The sequence below is a fragment of the Mytilus californianus genome, unplaced genomic scaffold, assembly GCF_021869535.1.
Source record: "Mytilus californianus isolate M0D057914Y unplaced genomic scaffold, xbMytCali1.0.p SCAF_2, whole genome shotgun sequence".
Taxonomy (NCBI): Eukaryota; Metazoa; Mollusca; class Bivalvia; order Mytilida; family Mytilidae; genus Mytilus; species Mytilus californianus.
Genome location: NW_026262668.1, coordinates 15,782,204 through 15,806,167, shown reverse-complemented (window position 1 = coordinate 15,806,167; position 23,964 = coordinate 15,782,204). Strand labels below are relative to the sequence as shown.

The following is a 23,964-nucleotide window of genomic DNA, read 5'->3' as shown; positions in this document are numbered from 1 at the left end:
TCATTTTAGTGTATGTATTCAAAGTTTTGAAGGGGTAAATAAAGGCAATAGTAGTATATACCGCTGTTCAAAAGTCATAAATCGATTTAACTGAAACAAATCCGCTAAGCTCGGTCACCCTATGATTTATAATTTTTAACTTATTTCCATGTTTTACAAACAGTAGAAACACAATTGCGGAAAACCATAAATATTAAAAATTGTGAAGATGACTTTTCTGAATACTAGTAAAAGAGATGTCTAAACTTGAATTTACGTATAGATGTTTTAACAAAGTACTTCTTTTTGACTAATGTTCAATATATTTGTGCGACTGGCAAAGTCATTAGCTTTGATCTATGAAAAAGGCTATTCTATCCATACTTGAAACATGCATTCTGTGTGTTGTTATATGAGATAAAATTGTCTTCTCTGTGGTCATGGGTGTAGAACTTATGTCGTCTTTGGGAGTTTGTAAGCGAACAGGTGATAAGCCTAGGCCTGTTATTTCTTGTGTGGACATTCGTGTGTCAGAGGTCTGTTGACTTGTTAATTCAGCACCTGTACATTATAAAAAGAACACAAGTAGTGATGTGATTTAATGCCAAGTAACAGTAACAAGATGATGTCACAATTTGGTAAAGATATTTTATAAACAACATGGAACATGTTGAACTAAAAATGAAAATTTAAAAAGGCATTTATCTGTCATATATGTTATTAGATGAAAATTATTTAAGTAGAGTCGGGTGTTTATAGATTGTGCGTAAAGTTCTTATTTGAAAATAGCAATTCTACAAATGAAAAAGAAGATTTCTTTAGATGGATAATTATCTAATACATTTACTCTATTGCTCCATGTGTTGGTTATTAGGCTAAAAAGCACAAAAGAAGTCAAATAGAATACAAGTGAATCTGTGAGCTACTGTTCACTAATGATACCCCCGCCCAAAAATCCTGACGGTAAATAGGAAGTTGTTGAGTGATGAATCTGAAAACGCATCACACAGTATAGCTGACTCATATAAACCCTTAAACCAAATTTCAGAAATCCTTGTAATGTAGTTCCTGAGAAAGATGCGACGAAAAATATTCATGGGACGGTCGGACGGACTGACGGATGGACTGGCGGATGGACTGACGGATGGATGGACGGACGGACAGACAGATGTAAAACAGTATACTCCCACTTTTTTTAAAGCGGGGGTATAAATATGTAACAGATACATGTTTGCACAAGTGCTTCACAGTATAAATAACCAAGTGTCCACAGTCTTCCAACTGAGTGTGTTAATCAGCTTGTCACCTTATCCTAATAGGATATGTCTATTGTACTTGTTTATATCATACTATGGTTTAATCTTTAAAAGGTTGACTTTTTTAGCATCACAGAGACACCACGATTACAAAGTACAAATGAACTGCTTTTTACATCTGTTTCTCCATGTTGTAATTATGAAATATGAAAGAAGACGGAAAGGAACATTTTCAACCTTTTCTTTTAATAGTCTACACTTGACCCGAATGGTTATTTGAAAATGAACTGCAAGTTGTGTTTTAGTAGTTGATGTTGTCTGTTGTACTGTGGGGTATTGTTGATGATTCTTATTACAAATTTTAATGTGTTATTCAATACAAAATTATGCCTTTTGGATAGCCAACGGAAGAGAAGGTATTTTTTAGGGGCAGAACTTTGTCTTGCAACTGGTCTCCTATGGACTCTTCAATGGGTTATTTTAATGTTCTTCAGCATACAAAGAGCGTAACATCCCTATTTGACCAATCTTTACTATGTTCTTTAACATTTCGCACAGCTTAGTGTACGCATATTTGCACTGATATTTCAGCCGGAAGGAAGAACACACCGTTGACAATGTTTTTATACCAAAGTCAATGAATGGTTTCACAACGGACAGTTGGTTTACTACGACATTTGCCACGAATATTTGCATAATTGGATGCGTTTGCAACATCAACTAAACTTTCTATATTTACCAGTAGTGCTTAATATAGAGCATGATCATATCTTTTGAAATATCTATTTTACTAACTAAAGAAACATTTTTTTATGTGCATAGTGCATGTGTGTAGGGATTTTTCGGGGGTGGGGGTAGTTTCGAAGAAAAAGTATTTCTAATGCCCTTTTGCATATGACATATCAAAACAACCACAACATAACTAAATTATCACGACAACTCAAAATGAAAAAAATAGACCTAGTCGAAGACTTGCAAAATTAATTCCATCATAAACGGAAAACTGTAACTGAACTTAGCGATTATAATTGTGATACATACTTTATAAGCCGGCTATTTGAATTTAAAAAAAAAACATCATTACAATGCAATTGAAATGATCAAGGTTGCTACGACAATCTTCGAGTAATATAGATAAAAAACTAAGCAAACCAAAGCAAAAACACAATGATAAACAACGATGAACATAAATTAACAAAGGACTACTTGCAGTTACTGATATCCCAGCTCAAGACTTCGATTAAACTGATTGAAATATTGTGTCTTCATCATGTATGAAAATCAACCACAATCCCTCAATGTTGACTTATCGACTCTAAGTTCCACTTGAATTCTTCTTTCTTATTTAGGCATTTTCATTTACGCATACAGGTATGTCTGTCACAAAAGACACAGCAGATACCAAAAAGATATTTACAATTCATAAGAAAAACCCATTGCCAGAACGAAATACCACGAAGAGACAAAACACTAAAAGAAAATCAGGACTTAGCAACAAGAACCCAATAAACATTCTCAGATGATCCGAAAGGTTAAGAATAAATACAACCAGTCGTGTTCATAATCACAAGTCAAGTCCGAAAGGTTAAGCATAAATACACGAAAGGTTAAGCATAAATACAACCAGTCGTGTTCATTATCACAAGTCAAGTCCGAAAGGTTAAGCATAAATACAACCAGTCGTGTTCATTATCACAAGTCAAGTCCGAAAGGTTAAGCATAAATACACGAAAGGTTAAGCATAAATACAACCAGTCGTGTTCATAATCACAAGTCAAGTCCGAAAGGTTAAGCATAAATACAACCAGTCGTGTTCATAATCATAAGTCAAGTCCGAAAGGTTAAAGCATAAATACAACCAGTCGTGTTCATAATCACAAGTCAAGTCCGAAAGGTTATATAAAGCATAAATACAACCAGTCGTGTTCATTATCACAAGTCAAGTACAATTAGGTGATAAAACGCATTTGATAATGTAACATTCGAGTGAAAGAGAATGGGATTCTTGCTACGACAAATGAAACCGATTTAAATTTACCCATTGTGTCTTTTTCGTGATTGTAACATTTTCAATTCACTGCGTGTGTATTCACAAGTTGGGTTATGCATGCCTAGCAGGAGATGCTTTCACCGTCACCGTCAACACATTCGGTCTAGGTCCTGATGACCACCTTCCATTCCGATATTATGTTTGTTACATTGAGTTGTATTCTAAAACAATTAATGAGATTTGAACATTGATAAATTACTGTTGTCTTAATTTTGACATATAGTTTTCTTCATTTTAGTGTATGTATTCTATGTTATGAAGGAGTAAGCTGGACCCCCTATGATTTACAAAGTCATTAAGTATCAACAATGATAAAAGGCAATTTTATCCGTACTTGAAACATCCGTTCTGTGTGTTGTTACATGACGAAACATTGTCTTCTCTGTGGTCATTGGTGTAGAACTTAGGTCGTCTTTAGGAGTCTGTAATCCCACATGTGATAAGCTTGTTTTTTCTTGTGTGGATATTTGTGTGGATACAAACGCCAAGTTAATCTGTTTAACTGTCGGTTCTGCCGTAATAAATTCTGTGACGAATGGTTTAGACGTCTTTTGACTTGATAATCCAGCAACTGTACGGTATACAAAGAACATAAGAAGCGATGTGATATAATGCCGAGTAATAATTACAAGATGATGTCACAATTTCGTAAAGATTTTTTCCAAACAACGTGAACCATGTTGAACTATAAATGAAAATTTTAAAACGGCATTTATCGCTTTCATTGTCTGAAATGTTAATAAATGAAAATTGTTTTGGTAGATACAGGTGTATATAGCTTGATAAAATTGCCAATACACGTTCCTACAACCTTATTTTGAAAACATCAATTCTACAAATGAAAAAGAAACTTCTATTCTAAAGAAAGATAATTTTCTGAAACATTTCTTTAATTACTCTATTTGTTGGTTATAAGGCTAACATAAAAACACAAAAGAAGTCGAATTGAATACAAATATGTATAAAATACATATTCACGCAAACGCTTCATATTATTAATAACTATCTTTCAACTGAATGTGTTAATCAGCTTGACAGCTTATCCTAATGGGATATGTCTATTGTACTTGTTTATATCATACCATGGTTTAATCGTGAAAAGGCGGACTTTTTTAGCATCAAAAGTGACACATCGATTGCCATGTAAATAAGATGTTGTAGTGTATCAATTTCGTTCTAAAGAACATCTAGGACCAACATATCTTTTTTTTTTCTCTGGTTGGGGTTTGGTTTGTCATTCGTATCTAATTTTAGATAAATACTCAAAAATTGCCTGATATTGCAAAAATGTAATTTAGAGCTATGTTTAGCATTTGTAAATTAGTATAATGTTCAGAATTCTCACAAGCGCCAAATTGAAATTTTACTGAAGATTTCGAACTGCTTAATATAAAAACACGGAGATGTGGTATGATTGCCAATGAGACAACTATCAACTTAAGTTCAAATTAAGTGAATGTAAGCAATTATAGGCAAATGACGGCCTTCAACAATGAGAAAAATGCGTACCACATAGTCGGCTATAAAAGGCTTAACATGAAAAATATGAAACAAATCAATTGAGAAAAACTAACGGCCTAATTTATAACAATGCAAGAAAAACAATTATGAAAGACATGAACCAACGACAAGTGCTGACATACAGGCTTTGGACTTGGGACAGGCACATAAAAAATGTGGCGGGGTTAAACATGTTTGATGGCGCCAAACCCTCCCCTAACGTGGGACAGGGGAGAAAAAATACAACAAAAGAACCAGCTATAAAAATCAGTTGATAAGGGCTTAACTCATCAGATCGATACAAATCAGACATCTAACAAAAAACACAGACCGGACGTGGCAAGGAATTTATACATCCCCCACAACAAAAAGGACACAAAGCACAGATCGGAGAGTACTCGCAGCTAGTTCAAAGCTGATAACTAATAAAACAACCATGTATTTAAGACTTTAATAACAATCAGTACACAACGTATAATTGATTTAGTATAAAAACGTCATTAACAGTCCGAGAAAAATATGACTTTGTGCAATGCCAAAATATAGGTATCAACAGATTGTAGAACCGTGAATATGTGTATTGCAATAATATTTAATATGGTTTTAAAGTACTGATAACAAAATATATTTCTATACCAATAAAACAATATTTAAAGATCTAATTACAATGTTGAAATGATAATCTTTTAGAAAAAGTTTATTTAAAGGATCTATAAGTTTACTCGGAGCGTATCTAAATTTCCGGGCGCGGTAAACAACATTACCATAAAAATTAGGATGTGCTATAAAAATAAGAAGATGTGGTATAATTGCTAATGAGAAAACTTTCCACCAGAGACCAAATGACATAGAAGTTAACAACTATTCCATTTGAAATAATTTTTTTAGAGGTGCAGCCAAACTTCCAAACCAAATTTTTGTATCTATGGAAATAATATGTCGTAACGAAATCCCTGACTTAATAATTTACCTGTTATACATAGATAACGCTCATTGAAATCCAAAACGTCACTATAGACACGAGCATAGCGAACGAGTTGAGATAAAAATTACAGAGACAATTGGCAGTATCTCTGTCTCAGAATCTTACCATGATCAGAACAAAGAATATTGCGTGTTGTGCTACATATATCACTTTCAAATTCCCTCAGGTCTTTTGATAAATGAACACAATGGTCTGTCTCCATGGTCAATGGATGGCCACTTGCCCATTTGTTATACGTAAGAAGATTTCCATCCGTCCAACGAAAAACATCTTGTACAGGATCGTAATATAATCCAATGAATATTTTTATCTCAAGCGCTCCACTGTAATATAAAAAGGAAATAATGATACTGAAAAACTGTTTAATATGGAAATTCTAGGTAGATCGATTTCAAGGACCATAGAAATCATACGTCGAAGAAAATACCAACACTTCTATTACGAAAATCGACTAAACTACACATAACAAAACACCACATAGAAAACTAAAGACGTAGCATCACGAATCCTACCAAAAACCGGAGATTAGCTCAAGGGCTCCGGAATGCTAAACAATAATTGAAAATATTATTTTCCTTCAGTTGATTTACTTCAATGTTTCTGTTTTGAACACACTTAGATAAATGTTTACATGGAAAAGAAACAAATCAGACATTGATAAATTGAATGTTTTTAAGGAAGCATTTGCACCGGTTCTGTTTATATATTGTACATCATTATCATATTTACAACTGGGCTTGCTCATTGTCATGGTTTCAATTCATGCCAAATTAACTCATATTCTTAAGCTAATTCATTTGTGAATTTGGGACGATATTAAAAATCAAACGCAACATGTATCAAATTGCAATAAATTAAATTCTTTGTTTTCAATTTCTAGAGGCTGATCATAAGTTTTAACCAAGAATCTTGCTGGATATCTATTTTCTTTTTTAAAGCAACTTACTGAAATCTAGACGAAGGAATAAGTCCTCAATCTAATGAGACATAAATAATCTAAAACATAAGGAGCTTCGTGACATATCATAAAAAAAAAAACAACACAGAAATAATCGTAAAACATGTTACAATGAAAACCCGATATATTTTTTCCACAACCATGTCCAAGGGGATGGAACTCATAATATGCATAATGTAAGATATAACCATCTAATTCCTGGTAAGATTCGGCTAATGAAAAAAAAAAAGTCAACAGCTACTGTCGATGTAAAAAAAAAAACGGAAAAGCAATCTACATGATTGCGGTATTGAACGAAGATCAGATAAAATGTAACCAAAAATATCCGAAGTTTGAAATTTACCAAAAATCTTCTTACTTCAAAATTATCAGCCACATAACAGTAGAAGATCATTCGTAAAATCCCCAATTTTGAAATACTAGAGTTAAAGCTGAAATAACGGAATTTCGATTTCAAAATTGTAAGAAAATTAAAAACTCTGACTCTCATATAAAGTTTTGTCACTCGTCCTGTGAAATAAAGTATTAAAAGTTCATAATTTTACGACACAAATATTGTGAAAGCGCAAGGTTTCCCCTTCGAAATGATATATACTTTAGTTGTGTGTTTTATGGGTATATTTGAGTATTTTTGTCTCTGGTTATTATACTATACGGAATAGGATCCCAGTTACAGGATACCAGTCAGGTACGCACGAATGAAGTCCCTTAATGAATCTACCATCTTTTAAAATGGGATATTTTACCGAGATGAAAATTATGTAAAGATGCTTAAATGTGTAGTATATCTACAGGGTAGTCATTAAACTTTCAACTTCTGTTAAATTTTCAGTGATTCTGAAATGTATAGGGTGGATGATTATCTGAGTAAATGGTCCAAATTTTATTTTCGATTTTACCCATTGAGGCACAAGTACACATCCGAGCATTAGGCCTATTTATCAACAATTGCAACCAGCCTGACGACAGTGTAGAAAAAATCACTTGCAAAACGCCAACTTCTTATAAAAAACGATAGAAGTTCTAGCTGGTTCATTGCTATTAAGCATATGCTACGAAAGTATGACCTGCAGGAAGCAAGCTGGTATTTGAACAACCCAGTTAAGAAGACCGTATGGACCTCAACTATCAAGAAGACAATATACAATCACTGGATATATTTAATAGTTCAGTTACAGCCATTATATAAAGGACTCAATTTCTTAACAACTGAAAATTTGAGAACCGGAAATATACCCTCTACTCAAAATCAACTGCCACTCTACTATTGATACAGCAAGATTGCCAGTAAAATTAAAGCTGCTTACAGGCTCGTATATCCTTCAGGGCAAAAGGATCAGAATGTACAAAGATGAGACTGATCCTAAATGTCTGTTATGTGAAAAGGAAGAAGAAAATATAGAACACTTTATTTTGAAATGTGAAAGCTTGAGAATAGCGAGGAACGCCATACTTCATGAAATAACTACAACGCTGAACGCAATGGGAATTAAATTTGATGAACTATCAACGAACATATTCTGGACTTAACGCCGGTAGCGAAAGCAAAGAAACTCTCTCCACTCAGTGTAGTACAAATAGAACGCCTTACTCGAGGCCTGCTATACCAACTTCATATAGCCCGTTACAAGATGGTATGTGGACAGCAATAAATCTAGTGCAAAGTGACAATAAAAAAAGCGATTCCGTTATCTCAACATCTATAAAGGCGTGGTTGGGGGAACCACACAAATTTCTTGAATCAAGTGAACTAAACTGTAAAATAAAGGAATTTATGCAAATTGTGTGGGGGTAGGACTTCACTGTAAATATGCGCACATCAGATGTCGAATGGTGGAAGGAGCAACAGCATGTAAATATGATTAGATGCCCAATGGTGGAAGGAGAAGCAGCACTGTATATAAAGAGAGCACCTGTTCTACATATGAAAATATGGTTCCTCTACAAAGGGGGTTTAAATATAAGTTAGATAAGTTTAGATTAGATTTTAACCAGGAAGTTAATAAAATGACCCTATTAATACTCAAAACAGTATTGCTCTCTTAAATACCGGTCATGACCTTCCAAGAATTCTCCAAGAAACCATGAAGGGGGCTACTAGTATGAAAAAGTAATCAAATTTTTCAATCTAATATAGGGAATAAAAAATCTGCCCCTCAATTTGGATAAAATTGCATTGAAGTAATGGGGGAATAATTGGGTTCCCGTTCTTGTCAAGGGTAAGGTACACCTGAAGGAATTAAGCAACACAAATCTTCAAATTGTCGTTGATTTGATAGACATTGACAAAATATTGGACAATTAGAAAGATTGATTTATATTTATCATATTGGTGTCATATTATGATATTATAACGTGATTATTTCTGTATTGGATTTGTGATGGGTCCGAGGCTTGCTGTATTGGCCTGAGGCGAGGCCGAGGACCAATAACAAGGCCTATACAGAAATAATCACGTAATGATGATATCTTTATTAATTAACTATGTACATACAGTGTTTATCTTTTTTTGTGTTTTATTTCCTTTCACAAGATTTTAACATGTTTTACATTGAAATCGAACATACCAAGTTTGAGTTTCCTTTTATAAGCTGCAATGTCAAATGATCTGGTGCTGTTTAGAAGACTCTTCTACATTTTTTGACGATTTATTAACTCTTTTCAGTCACTTTAAAGTGTTTCAATACATATTCTGATGCAACACATAATTAGTAATTGGAAAGGTACTGCCATTGCATGAGAGATTCAGAAACAAAATGACTAAATTAAACTAGGAGTTGAATATGATTGCCAATGAGACAACTATCCATAGACCATGACCAAAGAACAAAGACTTGTTCATTAGATTACAGGTCATCCTTTAACAGTCCATATGAGGTTCGGGTTGAAAAATATATGATACAAAAACATGAGAAGCGAAAGTAAACAGTAAATTGAAATGCACTCATTAAACTGAAAAACTGTTTTACTTTAAATAGTTATGAGGTCGACAAGAAATGTGCTTTGTGATAATCTACAGACTCGTTGCCCAAACCTGAAATAATTCAATTGTCTGCCTATAAAATGCTTTTTTAAATGAATGTGACCGTCTTCAGCCTGAAATATTTGCCACACTGAACGTTTCGGCATGTTTATGGTGAGTAAATAAAACAGCGTCTTCCAAACAACAGTTTACACTAAGTTATGTTTATCATGACTTTCGATCTGAAAACTAAAGACGTTCCGAAATCCTGTATTGGCCGGATCAGAACTCGGCCAATACAGAAACAAATCCATACTGGCCGAGTTTTTCTGTATTAGCCGAGTTGACACTTTTGTATAGCAAAGGCAGTTATCATCATATTAAGTCCAATAACAGAGTAGTTAATTAATAATAGATATAACAGGCTATTATGTAATTATATTAAAGAAATAAATGCTTTTCCAGTTTGAGCAGATAGTTAGTTCAAACGTCATAATATTGGCTGCAAAGTTGTTTTATATGACAGGCAGTGTAAGTTTGTGCAGTTTTATTACATTTTTTCATTAAAAGTACAATGAACCCTTACTTCTTATCATTTTAACTGTATAAAGTGTGCGTAATTTGATACCGAAGAAACAAAATGATGCAAAAAGTCAATTTTGGACCACGAAATACAACCATCAATAAAACTGATCAATCCTGTGGTAAGCTTGCTATATAGTTAGGGTCAAACAGTCCTAGTTTTGTACTTAAAAGTCAAAGTTTGTCTGTAATGTGCAATTTTATATAGACGGTCAATGAAAAATCAGCTAAATTTTGATAATTTTTGTCAAAATAGTCAATATTTAGAGAAAATGATCCATTTTCTAAATATGAAAATAAGTTTGTTTGTTGCAAGACTTGCTGATGTGACTCTTTCATTCATACAATATTCAATTTTGGCAACAAAATGGCAAATTATAGCATATTTATTGTTTCTACAGCAACGCACCAAAATTCTATCATATTGTAACATAGTCCAATACACTCTTTCATTAGGTTTTCATGTAAATATTGAATTCTGCCACTGATTATGTATGCATTTTACTAGTAATCTTCACATATCTATGCCGGATTTTCTTTTTCTTTGGTTGAAGTTGAAGAAAAATAGAGATGTAAGCCACGGTATACATATATCAAAGATATCTCATTTTACATATATTTGCATATCTCTGAAGCTAAAATTGGGTTTTTGGTGCTTGTAATTCAGAGAAAATGCTTTTATATAACATTTCCTTCATCAAAAAGTCATTTTAGAGCTGACAAATTGAATGGGTTCAGGAAAAATGGTTTTGAGACTTCTTTGGTTTAAATTAAAATTTGGCTGAAAATATGCTCTTTTTTGGTGTGGAGGGGTGGCCTCTTGTTTCTGGCTATAAAATGCACAAAACAAAGACATAAAACAAATTGATTTTATTGAAGATAAATGATTTCTTTCAGCAAATAACATAATTTTTCTTCTTTTTGAGATGATCATCATGTCTGATAGGAATAGGATGCCAATTACAGGATACCAGTCCAGTACCCACGAATGAAGTCCCTTAATAATTTACCATCTTTTAAATGGGACATTGTACCGAGATGAAAATTATGTTAAGATGCTTAAATTTGTAGTATATCTAAAGGATATTCAATAAACTTTCAACTTCTGTTAAATTTTCAGTGATTCTGAAATGTATAGGGTGAATGATTGTCTGAGTAAATTGTCCAAATTTTATTTTCGATTTTAACCAGGAAGTTAATAAAATGACCGTATTAATACTCGAAACAGTATTACTCTCTTAAATGCCGATCATGACCTTCCAAGAATTCTCCCAGAAACCATGAAGTGGGCTACTAGTATGAGAAAGTAATTTAAATTTTGCAGTCTTATATAGGGAATAAAAAATCTGCCCCTCAATTTGGAAAATTTTTTATTGAAGTAATGGGGGAAATAATTGGGTCCCCGTTCCATACGTAGCTTTCCTTATGTTTACTCATCGTTGACTGTCCTATCTTCTAGACGAGCATCTTTCATATGGTTTAACCGGATTTGTCCTGTTTTTTTTTGTATGATCAATCTTATAAATATGATAATTATTAAAGTGTTTGTATGATATGAAGGTCTTGTTTTTATCACTAATACCACAACAAGAAGTAACATTGTGATTTCAGTCTCCTTCATTTGTAAAATATCCATAAATGTAACTTATGATCAAGACAACAGTGACCATTTACTCACAAAATTGGAAAAAATATAAAAGAATAAGTAGCTAAAACTAACAATTAAAAATGACACGATTAAAATAATACAACAAAAACCAAAGGAATATTAAACGGTGTGGGTTTTGCTCGTTGTTGAATCCCGCACATTTATACCTGTAAGTTTTCACATCTTTGTCCCAGTATGGTTCATTGATATTTATACCACATCTTAATTTTATACATAAGAGAGCAATGGACAAAACTAGCTCAGATTTTTTAATCCTTTATCTCTCGCCAAAAGCCGATATCGAGTGTGATGCGATAATTATCCACTCCAGACAGTTAAATTTTCAAATTCAAAACACAAGGCCAGAGTTGATAAATATCGTATTGCACGAGATTAGGTAGTGGAATCTGTTTCTCTAAAATTTTCAGGCGATATTTTGGCAAACGTTATCTTTCTTTTTCTATGGTCTGCAAAAAGATGTGTTCTATCTATGTGACGTCATAAGGCATTGTCGCCTTTTCCGTGACGTCAAAATAGTAAATGTAGAGGAAAGCAAACTTTGAAGATATAATTCGATTTTGACCCAAAAAAAACTAGGATCAACCGAGCCACACACGTTGATTAAAACAAAATAATCAACTGGTCAGGAAAAGGACAAATCAACTAAGAATTATACAAATATAAAAATACACATGTATATAAGGGAAACAAAACGCTTTCACAACCTTAATTGAGCGTCAGGGAGAAAAAAGTTGTGAACGTTATTTTATTGTATCAAACAAAACGACTGTCCAAATATAAAATAACTTTTTAACAAAATCCCTTAAACTTTCATACTGGCAACTTCATTTGACAGTCGTCTACATTGTTCTTTTCTTCAGTAACGATATAACAATATGTCAAAAAAATCAACTCAAAATAATGACATTTAAAAAATACACTCAAAAAACAAATGAATCAAACAGAAGCTCAAGCATAAACTTTACAAAAAAAAGAATACAAATGAAAACAAATATCAAAAACACAAAGATTCATAATTATTGGGTTTTTTCATGTTCACAAATTAAGAAGAACATGCTAAACGTCTACAAACAATGTTCTTTATAAAAAAAAATAAGTTGATGCGATATGATTTCAAATGAAACACCAAAGGATCTGGAAGTAACAGATCCCATGCCGAATAGTAAACTATAAAAAGATCCAGCATGACAAAATTTAAAACAATTCAAACAAGAAAACCGACTGTCCCTTTTCTGCTAAAACAAAAAAAAACATACCAAATTATCAGACAGTGACCAACGACAACTACTAAAGAACAGGATCATGACTTACAGAAATACAAGTATATTTTACTTACATTACATTTTTAATATACAGTTTGGCCTCGTTGTAATCTTGTTCTGATTTCAAGACAGCAAGGGACATTCCTCGATCAAAACATTTACTTCGACCATCATCCCATGTAGTTTTTATGTCTTTATATAAATAAAATGCTGAAATATCATAATGATTCTATTAAACACAAAATATATTCAGCTTTAACACTTTTTAAGTCCAAATGTTTATCGGAAATAGCTGTTTTAATCTAATTTTCGTCGTTTTATTTATAGAAAGAAATTATTTTAGGGTAAAAAATGTGTCATTACCTTATAGAATATTGATCACATTTCAAACAAAGAATATCTCCAGTCTATGAACTAATTTATATGAAAATACAAGTTGATATTGACAAACTATTGTTCGGCAATAATGCATTCAATCACGTAACTAATTCAAAATGTTCGATGAAGTACCTTTTTTCATTAAATAGTAAAAAAAATATTTTCCAAGGCTGTCGTTCTGCTACTATATTTAGTTTTTCTTTCTCCTTATTTGTTTGGTTTCTGCTTTTTTGGGGGGTATTGTTGATATTTTTTCTCTTGTTTGCACCAATTATTGACGCCTTTCTTTGCCATTCTGATTTTTATTTATAGAGGAAGAAGTATCCTATTATTGCTTTTAAATCAAAACATTTAAAGAAAAAAGATAACCCAAAAATGAGTGAAAGATGTTGAAATCACCAAATACAATTTCTAATTAAGAAATGAATATTGATTTTATATGTTAAAAACTCATCCGTAATGAATTTTTTTAAGCAAAATGAAAGCAAATAAACTTAAGATACCGGGAATAAATTTTTGAACGCCAGTCGCGCGTTTCGTCTACAAAAGACTCATTTGAAACTATCGAATAAAAAAAGTTAAAAAGTCCAAATAAAGTACGAAGTTATAGACCCACAGTTCCGAAAGGTTTTGCCAAATACAGCTTAGGTACTCTTTTCCTGGGGGTAGAAAAACCTAAGTTAGTGACACAACACATTAGAAAACAAAAAATTCAAATTATTTTCGTTATTCTTATTCTTATTATTATTTCGATATTTTTGGGGTTTGCTGTGTTTTAGCTGTTTTTTTTTTTAGTGTTTTATATTTGTTTATTAATTTTGTTTTGAGATAGATTAAATTTGGTAATTATTATTTGATATGATAAAAAAGAATCATAATATAAATTGAAAGTTCCTACCTGCTTTAGAACAAACCATGAATGTTAGTAATAAGATGAAACAACAGCCCATTTTCATCAGTTCTTTAAATGTTTTGAAGTAAAAGGAAAAGAGTTTGCTGTCTTTATATATTCTAAATTTTATAGGAAATTCAAAAATAGCTCTCCCTCTTTTGAATTTCAACAATTGCGCCTACGGAAATCATATCATTGGATTTTTCACCAAAAGGGATATGATTAACAACTTTGAATCATAACATTGATTAATGTTAAAGGGTTCTGACAAAATATTTGTATGTCATTATTGGTTAAAAACATAGAATTGTAATAATTATTGACCAATATTATAATGCAGAAGAATAAACAGCATTGTATGCTTTCAACACGGTGTTATCAAACAACAACTACAAACGAAATAAAAAACGTTTGGACTATTTCTAAGATAATATGTACTTATTGTTACTCGTTTGTAACGGACTTATTTGACACATATGTTTATTTTGAAATGCTTTTTAATGCTATTACTTCGAACTCCCGGAACCCCAGAGTGATGGGATAAATATTGTTACTTGAGACTGTCCCGTATGGTCTTACTGAGGGGCATATACAATAGAATTATGAAATTTTGTCCGACAAATGAGTCCAGCGTAACTTTTATACAAAGACGTTATTGGTAAAGGTCTTATATGAACATATCATGAATAAAATAACATATGTCCTTCTTCATGAAGTAAAACATTAAAAAATGTTTATAAAACCAGCATATAACAGTGAATGTAATAAAAAAAAAATGGTATTCTACTAACGAACCCTAATATCAAGTGCTCATTTTTGTCTTCAAAAAAGATTACTAGTATACTAGATACACTGAACTGACAATGGATATGCAATACCCTATGACTGCAATATTGACATCAAAATGATTAAATAGCTTTTCAAGTTAATGTTTTTGTTCTTTTAAGGCGATGAAGTTCTTTCAACAAACGATATTATTGATATTGTTCTCGTAAACACAAGTATCTATAATCATTTTTTCTTGTCATGAATTTAGGCAACAGATGTTTACCGATGTTCCATAAATCGACGAAGAGGACAAATCAAAGTATTCAACAAAAACTGGAGGAATCAGGATGAGCTAGACTTATGCCATGAATGGAACTGGGAAACCACCCAGTGATTTCACCCCGAGTTTTACATAGGCTCATGGTACTCAATCCTACGGTTTTTTTTGTAGAATTTTGTTATTTTTATTCTATTGGCTTCTACATGGTGTATTCTTTGTGGTTTTTTTTATGTTATCTTATTGACTTTTTTCCCCTTGATATCTTTATGTATTTTACACGCTTACTTAACAAATTTGTGTTTGTGGTTGTCTTTGGATGCTGTCTGTCATATTTGTTTTTGTTTATTGATTTTAGCATAAATTAGGCCGTTGATAACTCTTTTGAATTGTTTTATGATTCATCACAATCGGGTCTTTTATAGCTTACTTTTCGGTATATGTTATATTTATTGTTGAAAATCGTACGTTAATCTATGAATGTATGTTCCTAGACATATGGTCTCTGGTGAAAAGTTGTCGCATTGGCAGTATATCCTGATGAAGGTTAATCCAGAAAAGCGCGTTGGACGCATGAATTGTAACAAGTGTTGTGTGCCTTTTTTTTACTCCATCCCCTTATTTGTAAAGCATATTTATACATCAGTTGACGACGTGAGTTCATGAGAAGTTCAGACAAGAAGAAGGAAAATAGCTTTAAATGTCATGAAGGGAATGATGATGAGTTTATTTAATTTGTCATGCACAACTTCTTTCATCTTGCGATACCCTAGTAACATTTACATTAATGTTGGGATATAAAATGCATGTTAAAATTTCGCAATTGCATTCAGAATATAAATGTCAAGATAAAAAAAAAACTGAAACTAAAGTGATATCATGAAATCCAAATGAAGCGAGACATGGTGCATCGACAGGGTAAGCGTCTCTTTCTATACATTCATCATACGAATCCGTACTGGATCAAAATGTCATAAAAGGAAATATGAAACAATCGATGAATTAACATATTATTATGGTGTCTACAGATCAAAGACAGTGAAAACATGTCCCTTGTGAGTTGAGACAAAGAAATATCGTATTTGTTCATACAATCGTTCTGGTGACCGTTAAACGTATGTAGTTTCGATTTCTGTTGTGCTTCGTGTCAGGAGCACGACATATTGTTGGCATTTCGCATTAGAAGAAAAGTGGTCAATAAAATAATGAAAGAGCGGCGAATGAACCGTTTCTGCGGGGAGTCGGGATAGGGCCTTTGTTTTTTCGGGGAATCCGGGATTCGTTCTTTATTTTCTCGGGAATTGGGAAGTTTCACTTATAGGGACTTGGGAAATAACTTTCGGGATCCGAAAAAGAATGCTTTGTTTTCTGGAATTTTGGATGACACCCCCTCCTACTACCCCCATGAAATGAAAGAGTGTATGTGGTCACGCAGCTTGGCATCCTTTCTTTAGCTTTACCCAAAGGTTAAAAAATGAAAACAACACATTATAAATTTCATGCGTCCGAAGCTCTTTCCTGGATTTTTCTTCATCAGGAACGCTCACAGGCAAATATTTGAAAGCCAATGATGTATAAGAAGAACAGTTTAAGAGCTATATCACAGAAAGGGACCTAAAAATAGCCAAATCAATCTAAAGTCAACTTTGCCCGAGAGTTGAAACCTTAGTTTTTTATAATATCAAAATTTATTAATGGACAATTTTAGAAAGGTTTGTTGTAAATCATGTCAGTACCGAATTACTGACTACTGAGCTGATGATACCTTCGGGGACTTATAGTCAACCAGCAGAGGTATCGACCCAGTACTGTAAAAATTGAAAACAACACGTTATAAATTTCATGCGTCCGAAACGCTTTTCTGGAACGGTAAAAGGCGAAGGTGGTACAGTTATTTTAACGCAAAAGTACTAATATCACTAAGATGTTTTTATCAACCATTTCCTTATATATAATCTGAGTTTAAAGGATACCCAGATTTTTTTAATTCTGCTTCATATGATGTCATAAAAAAGAAGGCGAAAGATACCAAAGGGATATTCAAACTCATAAGTTCAAATCAATGCCATAACAAATAACTGAAAAACGACCGAAAGACAAACAATAGTATACAAACACAACATTGAAAACTAAAGACTGAGCAACACGAACCCCACCAAACACCGGGGGTGCTCTCAGGCTCATTTGCATCTTTAAATTTATTGATGAGAAGGACCTTTACAAACGCTTTGCTGATTTAGAATGTCATTTTTTTTTCAATCCAGGGATACCCACTTACAACCTTTGTTTTCCCTATTCGTTTTTTTTTTCGAAAGTTATGGTAGTATTGTTAATCATGACTACCAGAGACTTCAAGTACTCCCATAAATAGTAGTCTTGAATTATTTCTAAATTTTAAAGGAAACCAAATTCTTTTGAAATAATATATTACTAAATAAAAAATGAAAACAACAATTAACACATTTCTTGCGTCTGAAGCGCATTTCTTGATTTGCCTTCACCAGGTACGATTAAAGTCAAATATTTGAAAGTCAAGAAAGTTTAAGAAACAAAATAGTTGGTTTACAAAGATGTCAGATGAGACAAAACAAAAATTGTATATTGATCGGAATCTGCTGTGCTATAAATATATAACAAAAAGATCAAACCAAGATGAAAGTATATCGGCAATACTTTGTTGAACAATATTTGACAGGAAAGCCAGATTTACGTAAAATTGACAGATGGTACTCAATTGACATTTTTATAGGACAAAAAATATTACCTGAATAGTCCAAGGATAAGTAGCTGCTCATGTACAGGAAACAATTTTTGAAATGAGCAGTTAAGTCAATATACAAAATACTTAGGATATTATGGACTCACTAAAACGTGAATTAAGTAGGGCGAATAATAATTGATTAGCTTTTGAACAGAATTAACATTTCACGACAAAACTTACGACCAAAATCTACGACTATGGTTTTAGATATATAAAGCATAAAAGTATTATCCTGGCTTCTTTTTTTATTTTATTTATTTGATACATCACACTTGATAAATATTAAAGTCATTACTGGATATTGCAGATAACTTTTACCGCTAGCAAAAAAACTGAAATACAACGACAACTAAGGGAAAATTAGCAAATTTGGCAATCTTTTGTAAAAAAATACCTTATTATTAAAACGCTAAATGTTATTTTGGCAAACACTGCAATGACGCATTAATGTCGTTATACATGCATAAAGCTTACGAAATATACTATAAGAACAACAACTGCTGCTACCACTACTCTTTCTTCTTCTACTCCTTCTCACAAATTAAATGATTAAGGTTACAATTATAATTATCATTAGTATAACTATTATAGTTATCATCATCATCATATCATACTTTATCTAAGACCGTTTTCTGGTAATTAAAACTTTTATTTTGATAAATAATCAAAATGAATTATTTCGGAAAAAGCGTTCAACTGCCCGACAGTACAGCTGTTGTTAATAGTATGTTCAGGCGATTAGGCGAAGTTAAGCGAAATTGTTATTTGCATTTTCAAGCGCTTTATAAGTATAATATTGTTTTTCAAAGTAAAATAAATGAAATGTTATGTCTTAAGACGTTCGTAATACTTGCCAATGGCAGTGATCAACTTATAAGCCAAGTTACAATATGCAATCAAAATTAATTTCAATAGTTCTTTAAAGAGAGGCTGAAGATAACAAAGAGATATGCAAACTCATAAGTCGATAACAAACTGACATCGCAATTACAAAAAAAAAACGAAAAACAAGTAGTCTACATAGAACTCCAATATAGATTTTTTTAAAAAAAGGGGGAACTCCATAAATACTGATAAAACAAATGCTCGGTTACATCACCCAATGGAAATATGGAATACAACTGTCATATTTTCGACCTTAGATGGATTTGGCTATTATTTTAGGTCGATTTGGTCATATAGCTTTTCAACTGTTTCGATTCTTATACAACCTTGGCTTTCAAATATTCGGCTTTGACGGTTCCTGATGAAGATAAATTCAGAAAAGCGTCTCGGTCGCATAACATATATAAAGTTTTGTTTTCATATTTTACAGCACTGTGTCAATACCGCTGCAGGTGGACTATCAGTCCCCGACGGTATCATCAGCTCAGTATAAATACTTCGGTACTGACATGATAAATAACAAACCTTTCTTAAATTGTTCGTTCATAAATTAGATATTATCAAGAAAGTGAGGTTTCTTTTCCTCCCGTTATTATCTTAAGGTCCATTTTGGTCATATAACTCTTCAATTGTGTCAATTTTCATACATCCTTGCTTTTCAAATATTCGGTTTAGGGCGTTCCTGATGAAGACAATAATGGCGTGTTCAAGACACCATTGACAACTGTGATCTGATTGAAGCAAAACATTCTCCGAATCGACATCACCGAGATCTGTATATTTTTTTTATTAACAACAGATTTGTTATTTACAGACGTGTCCTTAACTAACAAATCGGCTGACCAAAAAAAAAGCGCTTCAAACGCATGAAATTTAAAACGTGTTGTTTTTTTAATTTTTTTGCAATAATAATGTTTCGTTGAATATTTCACCCTCGTATAGTAAGTTTGTAACATTATCCCATGAATTATGTCGTATATTATCATTGCTGATAATGTTTTATATTTCTAATATTTAAATTAAACTTAATCAGACTATCGATCATGTTTCAAGATATGACACCCTTTATAATAACCTATCGTTTAATTGTGTGTGAATCCTAATGAAGGATTAAACTAATATGCAATAAAGTTACCATTGATACCAAAAAGAGATATGATTAACAACTTTGAATCATAACATTGATTAATGTTAAAGGGTTCTGACAAAAGATTTGTATGTCATTATTGGTTAAAAACGTAGAATTATAATATTTTTGACCTATATTATAATGCAGAAGAATAATTGTATGCTTTCAACACGGTGTTATCAGTCAACAACTACAAACGAAATAAAAAAGTTTGGACTATTTCTAAGATAATATGTACTTATTGTAACTCGTTTGTAACGGACTTATTTGACACATATGTTTATTTTGAAATGCTTTTTAATGCTATTACTTCGAACTCCCGGAACCCCAGAGTGATTGGATAAGTATTGTTACTTGGGACTGTCCCGTATGGTCTTACTGAGGGGCATATACAATAGAATTATGAAATTTTGTCCGACAAATGAGTCCAGCGTAACTTTTATACAAAGACGTTATTGGTAAAGGTCTTATATAAACATATCATGAATAAAATAACATATGTCCTTCTTCATGAAGTAAAACATTAAAAAATGTTTATAAAACCAGCATAAAACAGTGGGTCCGGTTCATGAATGTTATAAAAAAAAATGGTATTCTACTAACGAACCCTAATTTCAAGTGCTCATTTCTGTCTTCAAAAAAGAGTACTAGTATACTAGATACACTGAGCTAAAAATGGACATGCAATACCCTATGACTGCAATATTGACATCAAAATGATTAGATAGCTTTTCAAGTTAATGTTTTTGTTCTTTTAAGGCGATGAAGTTCTTTCAACAAACGATATTATTGATATTGGTCTCGTAAACACAAGTATCTATAATCATTTTTTCTTGTCATGAATTTAGGCAACAGATGTTTACCGATGTTCCATAAATCGACGAAGAGGACAAATCAAAGTATGCAACAAAAACTGGAGGAATCAGGATGAGCTAGACTTATGCCATGAATGGAACTGGGAAACCACCAAGTGATTTCACCCCGAGTTTTACATAGGCTCATGGTACTCAATCCTTTTTTTGTAGAATTTTGTTATTTTTATTCTATTGGTTTCTACATGGTGTTACCTTATTGACTTTTTTCCCTTGATATCTTTATGTGTTTTACACGCTTACTTAACAAATTTATGTTTGTGGTTGTCTTTGGATGCTGTCTGTCATATTTGTTTTTGTTTATTGATTTTAGCATAAATTAGGCCGTTGATAACTCTTTTGAATTGTTTTATGATTCATCACAATCGGGTCTTTTATAGCTTACTTTTCGGTATATGTTAGGTTTATTGTTGAAAATCGTACGTTAATCTGTGAATGTATGTTCCTAGACATATGGTCTCTGGTGAATAGTTGTCGAATTGGCAGTATATCCTGATGAAGGTTAATCCAGAAAAGCGCGTTGGACGCATGAAATTTAACAAATGTTGTGTACCTTTTGTTTACTCCATCCCCTTATTTGTAAAGCATATTTATACATCAGTTGACGACGTGAGTTCATGAGAATTTCAGACAAGAAGAAGGAAAAATAGCTTTAAATGTCATGAAGGGAATGATGATGGGTTTATTTAATTTGTCATGAACATCTTCTTTTATCTTGCGATACCTAGTAACATTTATATTAATGTTGGGATATAAAATGCATGTTAAAATTTCACAATTGCATTCAGAATATACATGTCAAGATAAAAAAAAACTGAAACTAAAGTGATATCATGAAATCCAAATGGAGCGAGACATGGTGCGTCGACAGGGTAAGCGTCTCTTTCTATACATTCATCATACGAATCCGTACTGGATCAAAATGTCATAAAAGGAAATATGAAACAATTGATGAATTAACATATCAGACTATTCTGGTGTCTATAGATCAAAGACAGTGTCATACAATCGTTCTGGTGACCGTTAAACGTATGTAGTTTCGATTTCAGTTGTGTTTCGTGTCAGGATCACGACATATTGTTGGCATTTCGCATTAGAAGAAAAGTGGTAAATAAAATAATGAAAGAGTGGCGAATAGACCGTTGCTGCGGGGAGTCGGGATAGGGCCTTTGTTTAATCGGGGAATCCGGGATTCGTTCTTTATTTTCTCGGGAATTCGGGAGTTTCACTTATAGGGACTTGGGAAATAACTTTCGGGATCCGAAAAAGAATGCTTTGTTTTCAGGAATTTTGGATGACACACCCCTCCTACTGCCCCTCATGAAATGAAAGAGTGTATGTGGTCACGCAGCTTGGCATCCTTTCTTTAGCTTTACCTAAAGGTTAAAAAATGAAAACAACACATTATAAATTTCATGCGTCCGAAGCTCTTTCCTGGATTTTTCTTCATCAGGAACGCTCACAGGCGAATATTTGAAAGCCAATGATGTATAAGAAGAACAGTTGAAGAGCTATATTACAGAAAGGGACCTAACAAAAGCCAAATCCATCTAAAGTCAACTTTGCCTGAGAGTTGAAACCTTAGTTTCTTATAATATCAAAATTTATTAATGGACAATTTTAGAAAGGTTTGTTGTAAATCATGTCAGTACCGAATTACTGACTACTGAGCTGATGATACCTTCGGGGACTTATAGTCCACCAGCAGAGGTATCGACCCAGTACTGTAAAAATTGAAAACAACACGTTATAAATTTCATGCGTCCGAAACGCTTTTCTGGAACGGTCAAAGCCGAAGGTGGTACAGTTATTTTAACGCAAAAGTCCTAATATCACTTAGATGTTTTTATCTACCATTTCCTTATATATAATCTGAGTTTATAGGATACCCAGATTGTTTTAATTCTGCTTCATGTGATGGATTAAAAAGGGAGGAGAAAAATACCAAAGGGATATTCAAACTCATAAGTTCAAAATAAACGGACATTGTCATGGCAAAGACAGATAAAACGACAGAAAGACAAACATCAGTATACAAAACACAAAATAGAAAACTAAAGACTGACAAACACGAATCATACAAAAAACCGGGGTGATCTCAGGCTCATTGCATCTTTAAATGTATTGATGAGAAGGACCTTTATTCACGCTTTGTTGATTTAAAATGTCATTTCCTTCAATCCAGGGTTACCAGCTTAATACATTTGTCATCCCTATTCGTGTTTTTCGAAAGTTATGGTAATATTGTTAATAATGCATACCAGAGACTTCAACTATTCCGATATATGGTCGTCTTGAATTATTTCTAATTTTGAAAAGGAAACCAAATTCTTTTGAAACAATATATTACTAAATAAAAAATGAATATAATACTTAACAAATTTCTTGCGTTTGAACCGCATTTCTGGATTTCCCTTTGCCAGGAAGCCAAGAAGTTTAAGAAACAAAACAGTTTATTCGCAAAGATGTCAGATGAGACAAAACAGAAATTGTATATTGATCGGAATCTGAAGTGCTATAAATATATAACAAAAAGATCGAACCAAGATGAAAGTTTATCGGGAATACTTTGTTTAACAATGTTTGACAGGAAAGCCAGGTTTGCGTAAACTGGACGGATGGTAATCAATTGACATTTTTATAGGACAAAAAAATATTACTTGAATAGTCCAAGGATAAGTAGCTGCTCATGTACAGGAAACAATTTTTGAAATGAGCAGTTAAGTCAATATACAAAATACTTAGGATATTATGGACTCACTAAAACGTGAATTAAGTAGGGCGAAGAATAATTGATTA

At 32.6% G+C, this 23,964-nt stretch overlaps 1 protein-coding gene across 1 annotated transcript; it reads right to left on the bottom strand.

Annotated features, from left to right (window-relative positions):
• Positions 1-325: 325 nt before the first annotated feature.
• LOC127728901 (uncharacterized) lies at positions 326-13,408 on the bottom strand. Its single transcript, XM_052236483.1, has 4 exons — positions 13,278-13,408; positions 5,876-6,093; positions 3,620-3,856; positions 326-540 (listed from the first exon to the last, which is right to left on the bottom strand). Exons 1-4 carry the CDS (start codon positions 13,343-13,345, stop codon positions 326-328), a joined length of 738 nt encoding a protein of 245 aa, XP_052092443.1. The 5' UTR covers positions 13,346-13,408.
• Positions 13,409-23,964: the final 10,556 nt, after the last annotated feature.